Source organism: Silurus meridionalis, chromosome 16 (assembly GCF_014805685.1).
Source record: "Silurus meridionalis isolate SWU-2019-XX chromosome 16, ASM1480568v1, whole genome shotgun sequence".
Classification (NCBI taxonomy): domain Eukaryota; kingdom Metazoa; phylum Chordata; class Actinopteri; order Siluriformes; family Siluridae; genus Silurus; species Silurus meridionalis.
The window spans coordinates 8,196,453-8,218,399 of NC_060899.1; the positions used below are offsets into that span (position 1 = coordinate 8,196,453).

Consider the following 21,947-nt stretch of genomic DNA (forward strand, 5'->3'; position numbering starts at 1 on the left):
CGATGTAAACAGTGTGCCTCTGAATTTTTTCTTTTTTTTTTTTTTTGTGTTCGAATTGCTCGAGGAATTGTTTCAGCCCTAATTAATTTTTTTTTTTTCCGTTTTTTTAAACTTGCTATCTAGGTTAAATAATGTAATTTGTTCATTGGCAATACAGAAATCCATTTAGAAACTGGCAGAATGGGACATTTCTTGGCGACAATAACAGTGTGTATTCTACCGAAACCTACCTATAGCATAAATGCCTAATTATTATGTTTAATTGGTTTCTCTAATTGCTATGCCACAAATATTAACAGATTTTTTTCCTTTCTGTATGTGTCATTGAGAGTGCAGCAGAGCCACCAGATCAAAGCAGCTCTGCATGATAGCTAACTAGTTGCTTGATGTAATTATGATTTAATAATAAAGGACATCACTAATCGTGAAATATTTTAAGCATCTGTTAAACACCTGTTGGGTTGAAGGATCCACTTTATTTTCTCCCTGATGAATTGCAAGCATTTGGAACTCTGTCAGATGCATCTCGCTTTCTTGCTGTGTGAAAAGCTTAACCGCTCAGCTGCACAGGAGCATCCAATACAAAACATCAAACTATATGTAAAATAATGTTCAATATAAGAATATATAAGGTTTTCCCACAACTGTCTTACACTCTAGACCTGATTTGAAGTCCTTATATGACATCTGGCAGAAATGTGACACAAAACATTCGTTCCATAATTCTTGGCACCCTTGGTAAACATTGATGGGGTAATGGAAAAATACTTGGCTATGGCTAATTAATCTCACATTAAATACGAGGTGGTATCAAAATGTTTCTAAACTAATGGGGGTAACTGGTGCTATTCTGTCCATGAGCGTTACCACGTCTCCCACAGAGACATTCGATATACAGCGTTGCCGCAATGATTTGTTCAATGATTTGTTTTGAGTGGCACGCGTGCTTCAAGAGTGGAAAAACATAACTGGAAGATGACGAGATCAGGAACATCTTCAACAACCTCAACTCCCTAAGATAAGGAAACCATTTGCATGAAGATCCACAAGATTTCACTTCTGCACCCATCTTATTCACCAGATTTGGCTCTTGTGGACTCCCCCTTTTCACGAAGATGAAGCTCCAACTTAAAAGTCGCGATTTTAGCACCATTGCAGAGATCCAGCGCGAAATGCAGAAGGTGCTTGATGCTTTGAAAACAAGACTTTCAGGACACATTCCAGAAGCGGCGGGAACGCTGGGAGCGCTGTACTGCTGTTCAAGGGGACTATTTTGAAGGTGATGCTGTGTAAACAGAGAAATAAAAGATAAATGAGGTACTTTTCTTGTGAACAGTGCTAGTCTCTCAACTTCTTGATACCACTGTTGAATTCAGTCTGTACAGATGGAAACATTCTGATTATCTAATGTAACCAACTTTTACTTTTGAAGTTCAGCTGAGTCTCTATAAACACTCCATCCTTGAGTTCTGGTTTTGCATGTTTTTCAACACGGTAAAGCTTAGCGATTACACAAATTAAACAAAAGTGTGTTGAACTTCTTAAATCAATTCATTATGTATATCAAAATGTTCAACATGTATGTGGATGAAAGACCTAAACGTGGTCTAGCATGAAAAGCTGTGCACAAAACATGTTCCATAAAGATATGGTTTGGGTTGCAGTGGAAAATAGAGAGTGGCTTCCTATAGAGCTATGTCCTCAACCCTATTGAACACTTTTAAGAATAAATGGAACGCTGACTGGAAATGTATGCGTCACTCTGTTTTTGTCTGGAACTACGTTCAATGGTTTATGGTACAATATTTGCATTATAATATTTTCTACTGTTAAGTATGATTATGGATCTGAGAAGTTTCTGTTTCTGCTCCAAATTCATTAGGAACCTGTTAGAATACACAGACGATCTAAAGGCTTGGTAATTTTTAAATGGTGTTGACTAATGTTGCACAAACTACTAAGTGCAGGGGTGCTAATAAGTGACACATTTGATATCCAGTAATGGTTAGATTTCTCTCGATTTCAGCCAGAGTTAGCTGAATCATTTTTATTTATTTATTTTTTTGCTCATCTTTTCCCATAGGGTCCAGTAATTATGTTTGGTGCCTGTATATACCTGCCTGTATGCCAAGAAGATTGTAGAAGCAATCCAGGAAAAGTTAGAATTGATTGAAATTCTGTATCAGGACAAATGTTACTGAACGACAGAGGGCCTAATTAGAGCTGAGAATCAGAGAATATGTAAAGAGGCTTATACAGGCTAGATATGGAGAATATTATGATATTCAGAAATGGAAATGAGTCAACACTTGTTCAGTCGGGCACAATTCTCTCTGAATGGTATCTCAGTTCATGACATGGCACCATACACAGACACACTACAATGATACTGTATAAACAGAAAGAAAATGCAAAACCCAAGCTCAGGATTAACCCTGGAACTTTAAGGCATTGTTTTACCATTACGCATTGAATTTACAGTATTTGATCATGTACATGACTTGTGATAGAGTCCTGAAAACTGAAACTGATGTCTTTTGGGCATCAATGAAATTATTAAACGCTAAATGCTGTTAAATGTCTGTATGTCCTTATGTAAATGTTGGTGTTTAAATTCATCTCTTACTGTGTTGCAGTGTGTGGACAGTGCTGCCGGACAGGAGATCTCATCTTTAAAGAGAGTTGCAGTGGTGGAGGATTTCTACGACATCATTTACGCCATGCATGTGGAGATCAGCTCTGACCCAGCCAAAGCACCCAAACATGCTGGACAGAAGAAAACCTACAAAGCGGTAATTAAACACCCTTCATTCTTTCTGTTGCTCTCTGTCTGTGCCTATATCCCGTTCTCTCTTTCTTGTTTTTTTAAATTTATTTTTTATCCTTTTACTTTACTCAAGAAATTAACACCCCCCCCCCCATTCCCATTTATTGCTACTTTCCTGTGGATTATCTCATTCTTCTGCATATTCTTTTTTTAAATAGCTTGATTGAATGCCTGAACTCCAGAGCCACATCTGCTTCTCTTGATTGGCCACCTTTTCTCCTTTGTCCCTTGTTGAGAGAATCTTTTTCTTTGTCATGGATATTTCTTTGAATGAAAAATGAAAAAAACCCAGCATCGGTTTTATAGCTGATGCTTTCTGCTGCACTGGATATTTAATCTAAGCTTTACCAAAACATATTACATATGTGATGTTTCTATTCGGTTATATTGTAACCTATACTCACAGATCACACCATTTATTAGAAGATTTTCTCACTTTTCTCACAACTCAAGTTGATGAGCTTCGCCCATATCCCTCTATACCCTCCTGTGACACTGCCCTCTAATGGACAAATGAAGAGCTGCGTGTAAACCGTGACAGAGTGGCCTCATCAACACCTCTTCAACACCTTTGTGCGCTGCATCAACAGCGTTCTAAAAGATGTACAAATATAGTCTTGTTTGTTTCTGTTTTCTCTAATGTATAATTGATGGAGATCTGTGTTTTCAACTCTTACACACACAGCTGGCTGTGTTCCACTCAGGCCTGCTGGCTGTATGGCATGGCAACGATCCAGAGCCCGTTCTGGCCTGGGGCTCTTGACATCGAGCCTACCTGCTGAGCAGTCCATCTCTGCGGCATTATTCCACTTTCTCTGTTATTGTATAGAGCAGTGTGTCAGAGTAACACTGGAAGGAGAAATTGCTGTTCGGCTGCTGGGACTAATATCCAGCAGGGACTTTTTTTTTTTTTTACTCTCCATTCAGGAGCGCAGAAGAGTACTCTGGGGTGTAGATGCAGGGCTTTGTGGATTTTATATAACAGTCCCTCGCATTTGTAGCACATATACACTGGCCTGCTGCTGCAGTGCCACGGTCGCCCCTATGTTTGTTTTTCTGAGGCTTGTGGGTGAATGTGGATTTCATTGTGGGCGTTGTTTTCTTTCTTTTTCTGTGGGGCTGCAGGGAGGAGATGAAATAATTGGGTTTAAGAAAGCTGGAAAGAAATCAGTGGCTGAAAAAAATGACCATGGACGAAACACAGATGTCAAATTACTTGAACTGTAATTGTCCTAAAAGATGACTGCAAATTCCATTGATTTTTATATTGAAAGTCTACACTTTTCATATCTCGATTGCTTTGTTTCAAATGCATCTTGCTGGTGTGCAAAAGTATGTTGCTGTCTTAATACTTATGGACCTGAGCGTATAGCAGACTTTACTTTGGTTAAGTACAAATAAAATTTCAGCTTGCTTTGGAGTGGAAAAATACCCCCTTCTTTTCAGGGGGGTTAGTGGTGTCTCTTCATTTTAATACAAGTCAGACCCCTCCAGCACAGTCTCAGTCACTGCTGCTCACTGATTTAGGAACTTGATTAGCACTTCATTTGCCTTTCCCCTGAATTAATGAAATTTAAATTTAGATTGGATGCTGTCTCTCCACTGATAAACTACCTTTGTTCATTGTGTGTGCGCGTGTGTGCGTGTGCGTGCGTGCGTGCACCCTGATACCTTGCTATTTTGCTGTTGATTGACAGCGACTCTGTCACCAAGGGCTGCAGCTGACATTTCACTGTTGCACCTTCCACTCTTTAACACACACACCTAAAAATCCCCACACTCTTATACGCCTCTATAGATTATCGGTGGCCATGTGCTCACTGTTGGTCTGCATAAGCAACCAGAATAAGACATGACTAACAGTGATGCAGAATGGCACATAAAGTGTGTGAGGCTCGGCTTGCCGCCGGTCTTGTGTATATGTGGTAAGATCATTTTCTATAGGTTTCGGCTCTCCCCTTAACAGAAGCGTTTCAAACGAATATCATATCATAATAACAGCACAAATGTACAGTGATGATGAAATGTGACTAAAATTGGCATGCAGTAATAAATATCTCTCTGTGTTTGTGTGTATCTCAGATAGCAGAGACGTATGCGTTTCTGCCTAGAGAAGCAGTGACCCGATTCCTGATGGGCTGTGGAGAGTGTCAGAAGAGGATGCACATCAGCCCAAGTGGAGCCGAGTGCAAGGGTATGGCACCCAATAGTTACTAAAAATCTTCACACTAACATTAAACTATGGCATAAATACAGAGAATGTGAAAAATGACCACGATTTTAATCCTATTTTAGATGTTTTCAACTTTATTTTAATGCTTTAAATTAAGAGTTTAGTATCTTAAAGATGTTAGGGTTTTTTATTTTTTTATTTAGTGATTTTAGTTCAAAGGACGGTATGTAAACACCTAATACGATGGTGTATTTTATTAGATAATTAGATATAATAATCGAATTTTGTTTTGTTTAAAAATACATTTTATTTTGGCTTACATTTTCTAGTGGTAGATTTAGTTAGTGAGAGCAGACACTAAAGTTGACATCTCTGATTATGTGTTTTGCTTTTTAGGATTGGAATTATTTACATATAAGTAAAAAGTACATCTATAAAAATTAAGTGCAATTTAAACATCCAAACCATTTTCAGAGGTGGATAATAGTTACATGATGAATGCAGGGTGAATGAAATCTTAGTTTTTAAAAGTTGGCACCTTTTATTATTAAAAATGGTAAAAAGAAAACTGCACAACAAACAAAATATGGCTTTAAGTGAAGAGCCCTGATTTGATTAACAGAGGACTGAGGATCTGGCATCCTGGAGAAGTGTTTGACAAGTGTACTGTAAATTCATGTGATTAAAACTAAAATCCTCCAGACATAAAACGTATGAAACGACCAGGTGCAAATGTGGGCTTCATGACAACATTGAGCATATTTGAAAACCCGATGTGAAATATGCTATAACTCTCAGTGCCATAATGTCCACACATCCACATACTGTAGGTCCAGGTTCTGCAGAGATGACTGGCAGTAAAGGGAATTGCAGTCCCAGAGAAAACCCCCAACCTCCCACCCCACACCCCTTTGGCACTTGCTTACTGTCTACCCCCCACTTTAATTCCTGAACTTAACACATTCCCAACAGACCCCGCCATCACATCACACACATTTGCAGAAGACATTCATTAAGCTCTGATCAGTGGAGTGTCTTGTCCTCCCTGCATGTGCAATTAGCCCAATAATAGTCCTTTTTACTAAAAAATCACCTTCCCAGGGCAGCAGATTTCTGTTAGAAGGAGATAAAATGGGGAACAGGAAGATTTGGTAAGGCAAAAGCAAAGGATGAAGGAGTCCAGTGGGGGGAGGAGCTGGATGGAGAGATCCTGTCATGGACACTGAAAGGAAAAAAAGAACCATTATAGCCCAACCATCACCAGACCCACTCCTGGGTGTGAGATACACACACACACACACACACACACACACACACACACACACACACACACACACACACACTCATGGAACACCTCCAGGCTTGATCTGTCACAGCCCCATGTGGCAGCATGAGGACAACATTGGGTGTCGATCATAAAGCGAGTGCTAATTGGCTTCCTACCCCATGGGGATCTGTTACTCCCCTCTCCACCCCCTCCATTCAGCTCCAGCTACCCACGCAAAAGTTCAGCTCTAAATTATTAAATGTGATTAATTACTGTGCACACAGGCTTTAAAAAAAAAAAAAAAAATCAACTAAGAAGCTGCGGTTGGTGTCAGTTCTTTCAACTCTTTTTATAGCGCAGTCAGTAAAAATATTTTAATATTGCAAAGTCGATATTATAACTAATATCATAAAATAAATGCTGCAACATTGACCTAAACAATATGTCTAGAAGGAAATCTGTATACAATGAAAATGTTAGGCAAGAGGCTCGGTATTGGCCAATATACACACGTACACACAATATTAAAGTGTGTTTGAGTTTGTACTTTCGTGTGTATCTTGTATATGTGATTTTTGGTAAGTGATTGTTTATTTCACTCAGATTGAAATGTTTACATTTATTCTAGTTTTTTTTTTTTAATGATCATGTGATGTTTTTAGAAAATTGTAGTGAAAAAATATTTGGAATTCTCAGTTGCTAATTAGTATTAATACACAATCCTGCTTAATCAGCGGTCACTTATAATTTTACTCAAGGACCATGTCACACTTTCATAAATGGTAACACTTTCTGTCTCAATAAAGACACGCCTACACGCATGTGTTCCGTCTTCATTGTTACTGGTACCACCTTCTAAATTGTCCGGATCTTATTGTATACGGGTTTTTTTTTTAAGCTGCTGATAATTAGTGATGAGGGGGGAGGGCTCAATTTGCATATGCATACAGTTGCGTGTGCATTATTATAATTTTGGCATTGCAAATAAAACGTTGTTAATGGGACAAAGAGACTGGACCATGTGTGTGCATGAACGTTGCATGAAAGGCTTCGTTTAGTGTCCTCTAGTGGTCACACGACACGACCCTGGACAGTATACGTTGATAGAGGGCATCATTAATTCTTTAATCAGAGATTTGGTAATGTACATGAAAATTTGGAGCACGGTGTTGTTCTATTGGTTCATACTGAGAGTCAACGTTGGTATTTTATTTTTATATATACATCCCCTCCCTCAGAAAATGACCGGCCTGCCTCTCTGGTCCCAGACCTCATCGACTACAACATGCCTTTGACCACCACCTACCTGAAACAGATGAAACTGCAGTGCATTAACAACAATGAGCAGGTACAGGACACATTATACACCGATCATATTCCACACTCATGAGATTTCTCTGGCTGATGCATTTACTGTGGATGTTCATGGGCAGGTCAGGTGTTTATGGTGCTACTGGACATTAGCAAAATAATTTCTTTAGTACTTTAGCTATTGTGTTTTGAGGAAGGAAACCTCTTGTCAGATGGCCATATATAATCATCTCTGAAATCCAGTCACATACATAGATTTCTTCTTGCTTTAGTTTTTATGAATGTATTTTGGGATATTTTTGTATTCTGTATTAATGGTAAGAGGCGAACAAGTTGTGAAAGATTTTAATTTTTAATTTTTAATACAGTCCTGTATGCGCAAAAGGGACATTAATCTTTTGCATGCATTACAGTCGGGCAGTTTTAATAATTGCTTAAAGACATAACATGAAGTCGAAAAAGTATCACACTTGTCATCACTATATAATGTACTATCCAGTTAATGTGTTGAGTAACAGTGTAATGAGCAGTTGGGAGTCAGTGGTAATGGTCATCCAGTGTGCAGTTCAGTTGCTTGTTATGAGCACTTTACCTTTGTTCAGTTTCCATTTGTTCCCAGTCTTATTGTAATACTGTACCATTGTACATATGATGAGGGGAAAAAATGTGTGTGTGTGTGTGTGTGTGTGTGTGTGTGTGTGTGTGTGTGTGTGTGTGTATATATATATATATATATATATATATATATATATATATATATATATATATATATATATATATATATATATATATATATATATATATATATATATATATATATATATATATATATATATATATATATATATATATATATATATATATATATATATATATATATATATATATATATATATGTGTGTGTGTGTGTGTGTGTGTGTGTGTGTGTGTGTGTGTGTGTGTGTGTGTGTGTGTGTGTGTGTATATATATATATATATATATATATATATATATATATGTGTATGTATATATATATATATATATGTGTATGTGTATATATATGTGTGTGTATATATATATATATATATATATATATTACACACACACACCCACACATTTCATATTATCTAATTTAAAATCCTACTTTCCCACCCCTTATCTCTTCAAAATTTATGCATTTTATATATATATATATATATATATATATATATATATATATATATATATATATATATATATATATATATATATATATATATATGAAACATTCTATGAAACACGATCTTTGCAACTGCGTAGTATTTTAAAGATTAGTCCAATTTGCCACTCTGTCCTGTCCACTCTTTCTTCTCTAATTGAAATGTACATAATGCAATGCATGAATCTTCCTGCAATGTGTCTCTCTTAGTGAGCCTCTATGGAAGCTAAGTGGGGCAGTGAGCCTTCTGCCCTGTGCAACTTCTAGAACAGGGAGTACATCAGTGAAACATTGGATTATTTCTGTTAAATAGCAACCTAAGAAAAGTCAAAAAAGTTAATGGAAATAAAAGGTAGGGTATGGCTTGTGAATTTAGCTTTTAAAGATTAACATTTGGTTGAACACTTGACATATATTTATTCCCAAGTTGAGAAGCAGCCACTAATACAAATTATGAGCATGGTCATATACAAGATGTCGGGTCTCAACACGAACTATAAATTGTTTTATGTTTAGTGGTCAGACCCAGGCAGACCAGGATACAATTGAATGATACTTTTAACATTTTTCAGGCCAGTTTAAGTCAGAGGAGTAATGTGTAGCCATGATGTCTTTAGCCAGAGCATCCTCAGCATTAAAAAAAATAAATAATAATAATTATAGTCTAAAAGAGTCTGAAATCATTTTTGCATTGTTGAGTTTGCTTCCCGTAATGATTGCACTTTTGGCCTTGCATTAGGCCGTCTATAAAAGGGCACATATAATTGACTCACTTTGACACTGCTGAGGCTTACGCTTTGCACAGCAGAGCTTTAATTACTGCTCTCGACTCTGCATTTATGTGTAGTTGCTTCTGGTTGGAACATATTTTCAAACACCTATTGGTGTACATCTGTCAATCAACTGTTTGTGTGTAGGTGGTGAAATGTGTGTGTGTTTGGAGGCAAATACTTTAGTAGAGAGAATTAGGGTTAGCTCTTTTTTAATTAACCAGCTCCCAGAGCAGCAGGCTAATTAGCTGAGGTACGGGGAATACTGGTGCAGTGTCAATTTATTGCAGAATGTCAAAACATTTTTGCAAGTACCCGACACCATACATGAGTTTGAACCAGCTGCATCTAAAGATTTAAATAATAGTATTAGGCAGTGGTAAATTGATTTGTTTGAATTAGTTTTTCACTATTAATAATTTGCTGGATTCTCCAGCATACACTGAAACTGGGTATAGGATGGGTATTCAATATATTTCATTATCAGCCACTGGAAAACCAATCAGCCATCATAAGACAGCAGTGCATAAAACCATTCAGATGCAGTTCAAGTGTTTCCATTAATGCTCAATTGTAACAATGGGCAAATGGGTCTCTTAGTAACTTTGCCAGTGGAATGGTTATTTGTGCAATGCGCCTGCCTGTGTTCTTTCCGAAGCGGCTGGTTTTTGGTGATTTTCACGTAGAACAATCTAAAATTATGCACAGAATAAAAAATAAATAAAAAATAAATATATGCTTGCATATTATTTAGTTTAAATGTGTCCTTGGTTTAAACTGTCTTGAACTCTGCAGGTTTTAAAACACTGTCAATTCAATTTGTGCAAGTGTGCACGTGGTTTATAACCACGCTATTTGGCTTTCCATTAAGAAATTCGGATCTGTTCGTAGATATGGTTTGAATTGTCTAGTGGAAAAAGGCATCCTTTCACTTCCCCTTCATCTCAAGACCAGTTTTCCGATTGTTTATCGAAATGTGTATATGAAGACACAGGTTCCTTTAGGAACCAGGAGTACCAGAAATTTTAACATAGCTGGAAACCTCCTCATGCATGAATACCATTGTTGCCCGAATTTTAAACCTGACAAAGAAGTTTCAGTTGTTTGGTTGGCCAGCAAGGGGCCAATGATGTCAGCTTAATTCTGTATCTGACACATGCACATACATCTGTAGTGCTCCATATTTCTTTTAATACTTCTTTTAAATTACATTTAAAAATTGTTTTTAAATAGAATCATTTTATTTTAATCCCGTCTTTCAAAAGCTGTTTGTTTGTATTTCTGAAAATATGTAATATATTGATATGCAGAATTTTAGAAGACAATCTAGGTTGTGTTTTCCATATATAACAATGAGTGATTAGGTTAGTATCCACGAAAGAAATGCGTTTTTAAACAATATTAGATGTTCTGGGAATTCTCAGTTGGGCAAATCAGGTGGAAGAGAAAGCAAGCCAAGTTAACGAAATGCAAACGTGCAAGGAAACTGGCAAAAATGTCTGAAAATATGGAAAAGCAAGAATAAAGGAGTGGAGGATGCACTCATCAAGGCTGGCTGGTTGGCATTGCAGGATGTGTGTGTGTCAATTCAATAAAGGAGGAAATGAGCAGCATCCTTCCTGCAGACTCCAGTTTGGGGGGGTGGGGAATGCAGAGAATTAAAGACGGAGGGGGGTTGTTCATTTTCATTTCTGGCTTCTCTTTCCAGTTAATGCATCTGCAAAAGTGGCTGATTTCTTTGTCATGCTGTCTCGTTTTGTAAAGAATGAGCTAAAGGCGGGATGGAACCAAGGTTATTAAAAAAATGAAGTTTATAGTTGATCAGGAAAGTATAGCAAGTTAAAAAATGTATTCACTTCTACTCATTTTTAACTTTCCAATCTGAGTTGTCAGGGGAGTTTTTGTTCAAAACTTTTTTTTTTATTCCAAGTTTAATCTTGCATGCGTACATTCGACATTTTAATCTGTATGTTGGCATTTATTCAGAATTGAAAAAGCATGTTCTTTTTAACGAAGCCTGCCAATATTTAATGTTTCCCAGAAGAAGCCTGTAGGTTTGCAGGGTTGCAAAGCTGCATAGGAGGTAATTACATTTACAACTTATGGTTGCTGTTAGAGATAGCCTACATAAGTCATTATTAATCTAGTAAGACAGCAGTAGTAAGTACATTGGTAACTCTAGACAGTCTGTACTTCTAGTATATAGTATAGTCTTTAAAGAAGCAGTGGCTACTTTCAGAATGATGGTCAAGCCATTATCATAGTTCACTGTTTTATAGAATCATTTTGAAGCTCTCTCTCTATCTATCTATAATGCTTCATGACAAATTTATGAAAAATCTTTAAAGACTGAAAAAGAAATCTAGTCTAATAATTAGCTTTGTAGATTTTTGCATATTCTACACTATTCGATTATTCTTGGAAAGCTGCATTGTTCCAAGTTGCCTGTAGGTGGCAGGTTTTACAAGCAGTACTTTACTTGCTGTGTGTGTGTGTGTGTGTGTGTGTGTGTGTGTGTGTGTGTGTGTGTGTGTGTGTGTGTGTGTGTGTGTGCGCCTACAGTGCAGGTCACAAACTACACACATGAAGGGTATGTCTGTGTATTTAACTGTAAGTGTGTGTGCGCATGCAATGTTGTATGTAGACAATTGAGGTATCATGAAGTCTAAATGTAGACTCAGGTTTGAAGAAGTCCAAATAGATACATAGTCATCTCATAACTGAGCAAAGTCTGAAGTCAAACTCTCTATGAAGCTACTCAATTTGAATTTGAATCAAACAGAATTGGGACTATAGCTCCTATAATGAATTCGACAGAGTCTAAAAGCTTAGCTTGACACTACAGATTGAGAATTTATTCAAAATATTAAAATGACAAGTGATTACTCTCATGAATTAAGTGTAAATTATTCTTGAGTCTCATGAGTCAAGTGTAATGGGTATCTGGTATTATTTCTTTAGTCTTGATGTAATTTAAAGAATGGCATAATAGTTGTAGTGATAATGCTATACACGTTTACACTGTTCTGTAGAACACTCAATAATGTAAATTGTTACTGTTTGTGCTTTATCATATGTCTGAATATATATTTGTAAATTGAGTCAAGATTTTCATTTTGATTCATGAAATCTTTCAGCTGTTCAGTTCGTTCATCATTTGTCTTTAGTAATCATTTGTTCTTGGTCTGGGTTGTGCCAAACACAGTGCCTATCCCTGTGGGGAAAGAATAAATACTTGGAGATAAAGCAGGGATACACGAACCTGAATAAGACGGCAGGACAATATTCACAAAAGGGAAAATTTAATGTCGTCGGTCTACTGATCCGGTTTCAGTCAGAGAGAAGAATCCGGAAAAACCAAAGATAAGCAACGCAGACATAAAAAGACAACATGGGAAAATCCACACAGGGATTCATCCCAGGATCAAAAGTTCAGGATCAATCTGGGACCCGAGATGCTCCCTGCTTCATCACAGTGTATGCCCAGTTGTGTACTTTTGTGAAGCTCTAAGGACAGAAACGCAATCATGCTATGAGTATATTCGTTTTGGGAATTGCATTGTATTGAATGGCATTGAATAATCCGTAAATAAAACTGTTCCCATCTTGTAGCATTAATGTGGAACCTTCTGCAAACAGTTGTGCAGTGTGAACTAAAATACGGCGCATTATTATTATATTGTTATTAATATAGTTAGGTTTGAGTGAATGGTTTTCCTGGCAGTGGCAGTCACACATGAATGAAAAGTAGGTAAAATGGATGTAAAACATGGTGTTTGTATCACACTGTAAAACTCCATAGCATGCATGACGTGCTGGACAGTAGCCCCGCCCCCTCGCTCGCGCGCTCGCTCGCGCTTTCTGCCCGCCTGCGCGCCTGCCTGAGTGTCGGTGCCGCGGCGGCTCTCGCGCGCTCCAGCCGGATATTTCATTGAAATATTAAAAGCGCAGGCGAAAGGCACGGGGGAAAAGGGGGCTCCGACAAACAAATCGAAAGCTGTCCCAAGAATATATTTTATAATATAACGAGCAGAAGGGCATGTAAGTGATGATATTTACTCTGTTCTATGCATTAGCTTATTATTTTATGATGTTCTGCCTAACTGTAAAACATGCATGCATTTGGAGGCATTCACTCAGCGTGCTTATCCTGTACGATTATTATAAAAAAAAGTCAAGCTGATTAGTAAAAAATAATAAAAATGCAAACATAGCAATTATCATTCTCCGACACGAATATTGATAACCTGCACGTTTTTTAGAGAGAATTGTGTCCTTATGATACATGTGGTAGCCGGTATTTATTGTTTTTTGTTTATTTTTTTTAAAGGATAATAATGAACGATAACTGCGGGATGTGCCCCCTTTTTATTTTTTCATGCACAAATGCTCATGTACATGACCGACATGTTCCCAATGTATATGGAGCGTTCGCATTAAAATGCATGGCGTCTGTAGGCGTTTATTGATTTTTTTTTTTTTTTTTTTTCTCCTTTTTCTTTTTTTTTTTTTTTAAGATGACTTGGTCTTCGTCGTTTTATACAGTTCCTTTCTGTTGTTTTATTTTTTTTTTATTTTATTTTTTTTTTATAAATGTTTACATTTTTAGTATACTTTGTCTTGGTGCCTGAATGGAGTAAAAACTATTTAGATGGTTTATGCACATTTTTTGTTGACCTGTCATTTAAAGAAAAAAATATATTATTATTATTATTATTATTATTATTATTATTATTATTACTGGTTTATTTTATTTTTAACTGAATAATGGTAAAACTGCTGTGCATTGTTGTTTGCAAACCCTTTTGAGTGGATTCTGAACTTCCGCCTACAAGAAGTTCAGCAACTTCTCCTGTAGTCAGCTTCCTATTCAGATTCAGCCTCATTCTCATCCAACCGTCTCTCCCATTTTAGATCATAATCCCGGATTACACCAGAATATGGGCATAAAGTATTTGTTTGTATTTGTTCTTCTTCTTTTGTCTCAGGTTTGCATACAGCCTAAATATACCGCATTTCTAAGTTGAAATGTTTTAGTACGTTGTAAACCGGTTTTATTTTTTTTATGTTTAATTGAATTAGATGTGTCGAAGATTGCAGTCTTGTAATTTTTTTTTGTGTGTGCATTGTGTAACCGATATCGGGTAATCTCTTAGAAAATGCATACAGGATATGTGACCTGTCCATTGCGTTACATATAATAAGTGACGGCTTTGACATGAATCCTTTTACATTGAGCGTTTCAGCTGAAAGGGTAAAAGCATCGGAATGTTATAGCACGATGCATTCTGGCGGAGCTTTGCAAGGACAAAGCATTCAAAAATAACACTTTCTAAAGTCAAATGTTTTCCCGAGCTGTGTTGAAGCCACTGTTCCCCTTTCAGTCTCTCTAGCACTTTCTCCTCCCTTCTTTTACTATTACTCATTCATTCACGCACTCTCTCTCTCTCTCTCTCTCTCTCTCTCTCTCTCTCTCTCTCTCTCCTCTGCCTTATTTTTTTTTGCTCATTCTTACACTGTCCCCTCTCTCTTAGTCTCTTCCCTGCTCCACCCTCTCTCTCCCCTCTCTCTCTCTGTCTGTCCCTTCACTCATTGTTCTTTGTCTTGTTCATCTGCATTCTAGTGAATGTTCCATTCTGCCTCTCAGAGGGCCTGTACCACCCTACGCTCTTCTCTACAAATTACTATGGAGCCTGGCATCAAATTCGGAGGCTTGCACACACACACACTCACATTTGGGATTTCTCCGAGCACTAAGAGCTTTTCTGAGTGGTCTAGCACATCTTAATAATCAGATTTGAAAATATGTTTGCAGACTTAATTTTTTCCCTTGTGCGATCACGATTTGGCAGAGTTTAAATTGAAAATAGCGCCCTTCTCCTTCAGAGTCCTTCATTATCCGCATCGCAATAACATTGCAGTGTTGATAGAGTTGTCAAACAGAACTCCCTGAGCATCCGTTGGCTTTTTTTTTTTTTTAATGACGAAGTAAGTCAGCATCTTTCTGTATCGTGTTCTTGTCAGCCTGCATGAGCGCCAAATTAATGAGTGGACCTCTCTTCTGTAAAGAGGCAAAGTATTCCCCACCATGTAATTTCCTGTCTTTTTATGGCTCGTTTCTTCCCTGGCAGACGGCACGGGGATATGGGATGTGACGGTTTGACTCCCTGTTGCTCTGCTGCTCTATTGGGTTGCTCTGTGCTCAACTGGTGCTGCCTGAGGTGGATTGTGTGTAAAGCTCAGGCAGCGGAACACCGAGTCTCCACATAGACCTTCTCAAGGTTACACGAGAGGATGTGCAGCTTCTAATTTCCTTCTGACTGCTCTCCGTGCCAATCCCGAGCACTGAAATCCCCATGACTCCACAGCAGGTTTCTCACGCGGGTTTAATCGGTGCTTTATTTGCCGAATCATTACCAGATCAGCATTAATCTCAGGGCTCATAAGGTTTTATCCAAGATCTGCTTCTACAGTGCAAAGGCCTCAGCCCTGTTTATTTATGAACACATGCTTACACACACACAAACACTTGTTTCAATACAATGTTTTACTGTTCTTATTATATAATGCACTTTCAGAAATATGCTTTTGAGAACCGCTCTTTTTACCAAAGAAAATGTATCAAAGCTGCTTTTTGGCATGATGAGATCAGACAGACAGGACAGAGCTGAGTAAGCAGAGGTCACTGAGACAGATATTTATTTATTTTTCTCCCCGCTCTCAACCAGCCATAAGAGGCAGAGGTCAGCTGCAGCAAGGTCGATCCTCCACTCCAATGACATGAATAAAGCCATTAATTTAGTCCGCTTTTTTTCACAGAAAGTGTTTATTTTATTTTTTAGAAATTTTAGTCAGATTCCTTTTGTACACACCGACTCAGTTTGGACATCACAATAGCAGAAACACCAGGAGAATAATTTTGTACATACATTTTTTTACGATGTTTTTTTTATACTGTTTTGAGTGTACATTTTAACATAAATGGCGAGGGGGACGCATGTGTCAAAAACATTCACATGTAAACAGTTTAGGCAAGAACACCTCTCTGCTTGATTCACACAATAGACAGAATGCAGTGTTTGTCTTCTCTCAGCTGGAATCTGAATCAGACACTTGTTGCTCGCAGTTCTGTTTATGACGCACGCAAAATATGAAGTGATTTATTTTGTGTTTCTGCTGAAAAAGGTTTAGCATGCCTTTATAATCTTTAGCTCACCTAAGCAATTGCAGTTTTTCTTTTTCATATAAATGGTTGTCTAATGGGGAAACAGTATATTTTATACAAATTGTAACTTCCAACATATCTTACACCATATGGACAATAGTAGGTTAGGATGTTTTTGATGCAGTTGCATGAAATTTTTCCCTTCACTTAAGATAGAAGGCTCAAACCTGTTCTAGCATGAAAATACCCTTGTTCACACTGCAAGCTCCAAGAAGATATGGTTTAAATGCGTGGAAGTGAAAGATTTTGAGTGGCCTGCTATAAAGCTCGGACCTTAACCTTATTGAACACCTTGGGGATGAATTAGAATACTGACATCATCACTCAGGCCTTCTCGCCTGAGTAGTAAATTACTTACCCTAGTGGCTGAATGAGCACAAACATCTGCAACCACACTCCAAATCTAGTGGAACATCTTCCCAGAAGTTGTTTTTTATTAATAGCAAATGGGGATTAATGTGAAATAGGATTTTAAAAAAGTTGTTTTATGGCCAGGTGTCCACAATAGTTTTGTCTGAACAGTGTATGTCTGCTGTCAGGTGTGGTGTAAATCAGGCATTAAAATGAAACCTATTAAGTTAAGCATTGAACTGGGAGAAACTCTGTGGATTTATTGATGCTTCTTCAGTCTGTTGTCCCTGACATTTAATGCACAGCAAGTTTGGACCCAGAATGGTGCACACCGCTAAAAACTACTAGTGACTAGCAATTCTGTAGACCCAAAAACCCTTATGCATGTTCGAAATCTTGACAAGCAACATCCGAAGTGTGTCCCTTTATTTTTAATAGCCTACAGCAGGTGAAGTCACTGCTGCACGCTGCTGTTTTGAAGAAAAAACAATAAAACGTCCTACAAAAAATAAATAGACTCGAAGACCAGTATCAGTTTCTTCAGTTGAGAATACATTACGGCATTGTTAGCGATTCTTCCCTGGTACACTTTAGTGGCAGAGACACTCATCTGAGTGGCACTGTGCATCTAAACATCACTGCAGAACAGGCTTTCCCCTTTATGGCTGTAGTTAATCTGCAATTGAATGGACACTTCCAGCATGATAATGCACCCTTTGACAAGACACACATCATTACCAGGTTTCATTGCTTCAGTTGCCTGCAAGTCTTAGGATGTAAACCCTTTTGAGCGTCTGTGGGGTAAGGTGAAAGGGGCTCTTAAGAGCCAGCCGGTTTTCAGCAACTGCGGAATGCAGTCATTTCCACATCTTGTACGGTTCATGCCCATTAGAATCCGACCCTTTCTCAGGGCCAGTGAAGGTGTAACACATTACTAGATAGCTGTATGAATTGCAGTATGCTTTGGGTGTGTGTGAGAGAATGTGTGTGTGTATATAAAAAAAAGTAACAAAAAGCGTGTTTACTTGAGCAGGAAAGACTTTGTGTGTGTGTGTGTGTGTGTGTGTGTGTGTGTGTGTGTGTGTGTGTGTGTGTGTGTGTAAGGGTGTGCACAAGTGAGTGGCTGTAGGTCAAGTCAAGAGGCTTTATTGTCATTTCAACCATAAAAAGTACAGTGAACTGAAAAACATTCCTGTAGAAGCAAGGTGCTACATAAAACATAACCCTAGATAAAAAACAAAAAAGACCAATACACAAGACAAACAACATTCAGTACAACACAACGATCGTAACAATGCAGTGCAGGCCACTACACAGAGCTTGATGAGCAGATTGTCCAAATCAAGCAACTGTACATGTAAATGTTTGATTTAGCAGCAATTATTTGTGCAAAAAATGGCAATAAAGGGGTGCGTGTGCGTTCGCATGGGTATCATTCCAAGATTTTATTGAGGAATCTGATGTCTTGTGGGAAGAAACTGTGTGAGAGATTATGTAAGAGGGAGAGAGACTGTTTGAAGGGTGTGTTTATGAGTGAGAGACTGTAGGGAGATTGTAAGAGAGAACTTTGTGTGTGAGAGAGAGAGAGCATGTGTGAGAAGCAGGCATGCATCGTTAAGCTATTGTTTCATGGCTTGTTATTTTGAAGAATTTAGACTGAGGCTGGAGGATCTGTATCAAAATGTTTTAAGTCTATGAGCTCTTAAAACTAGCTTTTATAGAACTAGTTAACTTGTCATGTCAACCAGTAAAAAAGAAATGCTTTCTAGAGACCTTACTTTTACAATAAGTTAAGGCAGGCATAGCAACAAAATGCATAGATACTGGCTGAACTAAATCATGTTCTAAAAGAGTGTCTGATTGACACAGAATCAGGTGCACAGAACAAAAAGCCAGTGTCCTCTTACTGCACAGGGGCTTTGTTGATTGAGATGAAAGCGTTGCACTCGTGTTTTCGGAGTGTACGAAGAGTATTGCCGGGAGCGCAGCGAGGAAAACTCTCGTCACAACCTTCACAAAGAGAGACCTTGAGGCAAAATAGCACATTCCTTCCTTCACATTTAAAAGACTTCTAAACACGATCTTAGTAGGTATAGAGTCTTAGCATTTTCATCGTTCACACCATGTGGTGTAGGGCGCAACTTTTAATTTTTTTTCCCCCAGGAGTGACTGTTAACCTTCGTGCTGAATAGCAAAGAATGTTTCATTTACAAATGCGTTTCTCCCGAGAATATGTATCCTGGACCATAACGTTTATCTGTTGATATACTAAGAAATCTGCAAATTTTTCCAAGTGGTTTTTATTGCTGTCTAATTAATTATCAAATTTCACATCTTTGGCAAAGATCATGTTGTGTTCACTCTTAAAGACGTTAAAGATTTCTGCATGTTCTTGATGTATCTTTAATAGAAATCATTGCATGAAAATAGACGTTTCTGAATTGTTCTCGTGCACTTCTTTTATTTTTTTTATAAAATATCGAACTATATATGATTGAAGAAATATTTCCAAACCACTTTACATGATTCATCATCCTCCCCTGTTTTCAGCACATGTGGACAGAAGCAGTCAGAAATGAAAATTGCAGGAGAGATTGCATGTATCAGGTGCTTAATAATTAACATTCCTCCATATTCTTTTGAGAAAGAAGAGAGCACAGCCCAGTCGGTTCTGGGAAATGAGTTGTTGCAGCCAAGATACTATTCTTATCAATGATAAGGGGGAAAAAATGCATCCTTAGCTATAACGCACTTTAAAAGAAAAGCCTGCAGGAACCTCTGACGAGCTGTTTTCATCCTTTATTTTACAGAGAGGATCTTTTCATTATGACTATGTCTGTTTTCCAGTGACGTAAAGCTTTATTTCCCAACAAGCATTGTTAATGAAGTGGGCACAGAGAAACAGTGAAACTACTGTAAGAGACTTGTTCAGAATGAAATATTTTAGATATGAGTGCAGCCCTTGCAAAAGACGTACTAGAAACATGATTCTATTTTACTCCTTTTAACTGCTGGGGGTGGACAGTGATGCGTTATGTGCATGTACATTTATGCTAACGCCTTCTGATGAAGTGATGCATGATACATAACTTGTGATGCTGTTATACAGCTAGGTTTTAGAATCATGAAATCCTGGTTACCAGCTATTTTTCAGTGCCCACAGAGGTTTCACCAGCCTCAAGGGTGTCCTATGCAGGGACAATCATCCATTCTGTGGGACAGGCCCTAAACTGTAACCCCCACTACTAAAGAGTCCCCCAGAGTACTGGCTGGCAGCAGAGTGATTACTGAAACACAGTAGGCAGAAACTGAACCACGATTGCCCCATTGTCGGATCGGCTGAAAGGTATATACTGTGTTTAAAAAAACAAAAACAAAGTGCTTTAATCAACATATTTTAGTTCAAAAGAAGTATAGAGGTATCTGTCTGATTCTTATTTAAATGATAAACTGAATGCTAAAAGCCCACCATTCATTTATACTCAGGTTATCTTATTTGTAATTGATGTATCCTAACCACAGGATGTTGGTGCCTAGTTGCATGTTCCCATTGGCCCAGAACAACAATCCTTCAACTATAAGTGTTTGCCTCACATGGACTGGCATTTGAATTTCTACATTTGAATTTCCTTTCAGGCTTTCAGGCTGCCTCCTATGGACTCCCAACAGACTGTTGGGGACACTTCCATCCTTTATGCACTCATTATTCATTGTCATGTAAATTACAATAATATATGTAGCCATATCATTGTAATTAGGTGCAACCAGGTATGCGGTATTAATTGCTGTTGGGTATGCTAGAATTATTGATTACAGCCGCCATTATCGGTCTTTTTAAGCTTTCTTAAGTGGGCTATCAGCCTGTGACTGGACCCCACAACCCAGGAAATGCTCCTGATTCAGAGGGGGCACTGGACTACCTTGCTTTTGTAATGTAAGGGGTTTGTTTGAGAGTGTTGCCCCATCAGTATGTATAGTCACCATAAATTACTGCCTTGCACTCTTGACAGAAGAGGGTCTTGGGAGGCGTGTGCCTCCGATGCAAGACACATCCAACAGCTGGAAATGAGGTCTCAAGGTGGTGCTCAAGAATTTCTTCCACTGGCCAGTGCCAGGCCTCACTATGTAGGCTTTGTGAGGAAGTCCTGTTGGCCAGTTCTAAATTTTCAATGCTACTTTCCCACTTGTTCCTATGGGTTTGGCCCCTCAGAATGAATAATGAACTAAGGAGTTCACCGAAACCCAAGCGCACAGTCCTTATATGCCCTTCTTCAGTATCTATTACAATAGTGTTGTGGATCATCTACTGGATGGGCAGCCTACCCAGTATAGATCGCGGTCTGGCTATCCTTATAGGTCAAAATCAATCCTCAAACCGAAAGTTTATATTATCATATACTGTAGGAAATACATATCATGCACATATCAGCCTTTATTGTGATTTACCACACTCATCTCTGGCAGTTAGGTGGGGGGAAATGCCCAGCTACTTACATTTATAATAGTGTCATACAGCTCACTGTTGATGGACCTTTTACCAAATAAAGTATACAGGTGAATTTAACTGTTTATTTGGAATTCTAGTATTATAACTGATCTTATTGTTGAATTTACTCCCAGTTGATTTGATTATGCAAAAATATTAAATTCTTTTTTAATGCATTGTAAACCTTAAATTACTGCATCAAGTAGTTGCCTGTGCAAAGTTTATTAATTAAGGGTCTGGTTGAAGAAATAAGTCCTGGCACCTTAAATTATAAACCTTGTTCTTTAAATTATAAACCTTGTTCCCAAATTTTCACCATAAAGCACATAGAGTGAAAGCGAAATGTTGAATGTACTGTT

The 21,947-nt window shown here is 37.9% G+C and overlaps 1 protein-coding gene across 4 annotated transcripts in view; it reads left to right on the forward strand.

Annotated features, from left to right (window-relative positions):
* Nucleotides 1-21,947, forward strand: part of nol4lb (nucleolar protein 4-like b) — a 94,652-nt gene that overhangs the window by 19,315 nt on the left and 53,390 nt on the right. For all 4 annotated transcript variants that reach the window (XM_046869336.1, XM_046869337.1, XM_046869338.1 and 1 more), the window contains 3 exons: nucleotides 2,637-2,792; nucleotides 4,910-5,021; nucleotides 7,506-7,615. In XM_046869336.1, the coding sequence (XP_046725292.1) occupies nucleotides 2,637-2,792; nucleotides 4,910-5,021; nucleotides 7,506-7,615 (378 nt within the window). The remainder of the gene's footprint in view (nucleotides 1-2,636; nucleotides 2,793-4,909; nucleotides 5,022-7,505; nucleotides 7,616-21,947) is intronic.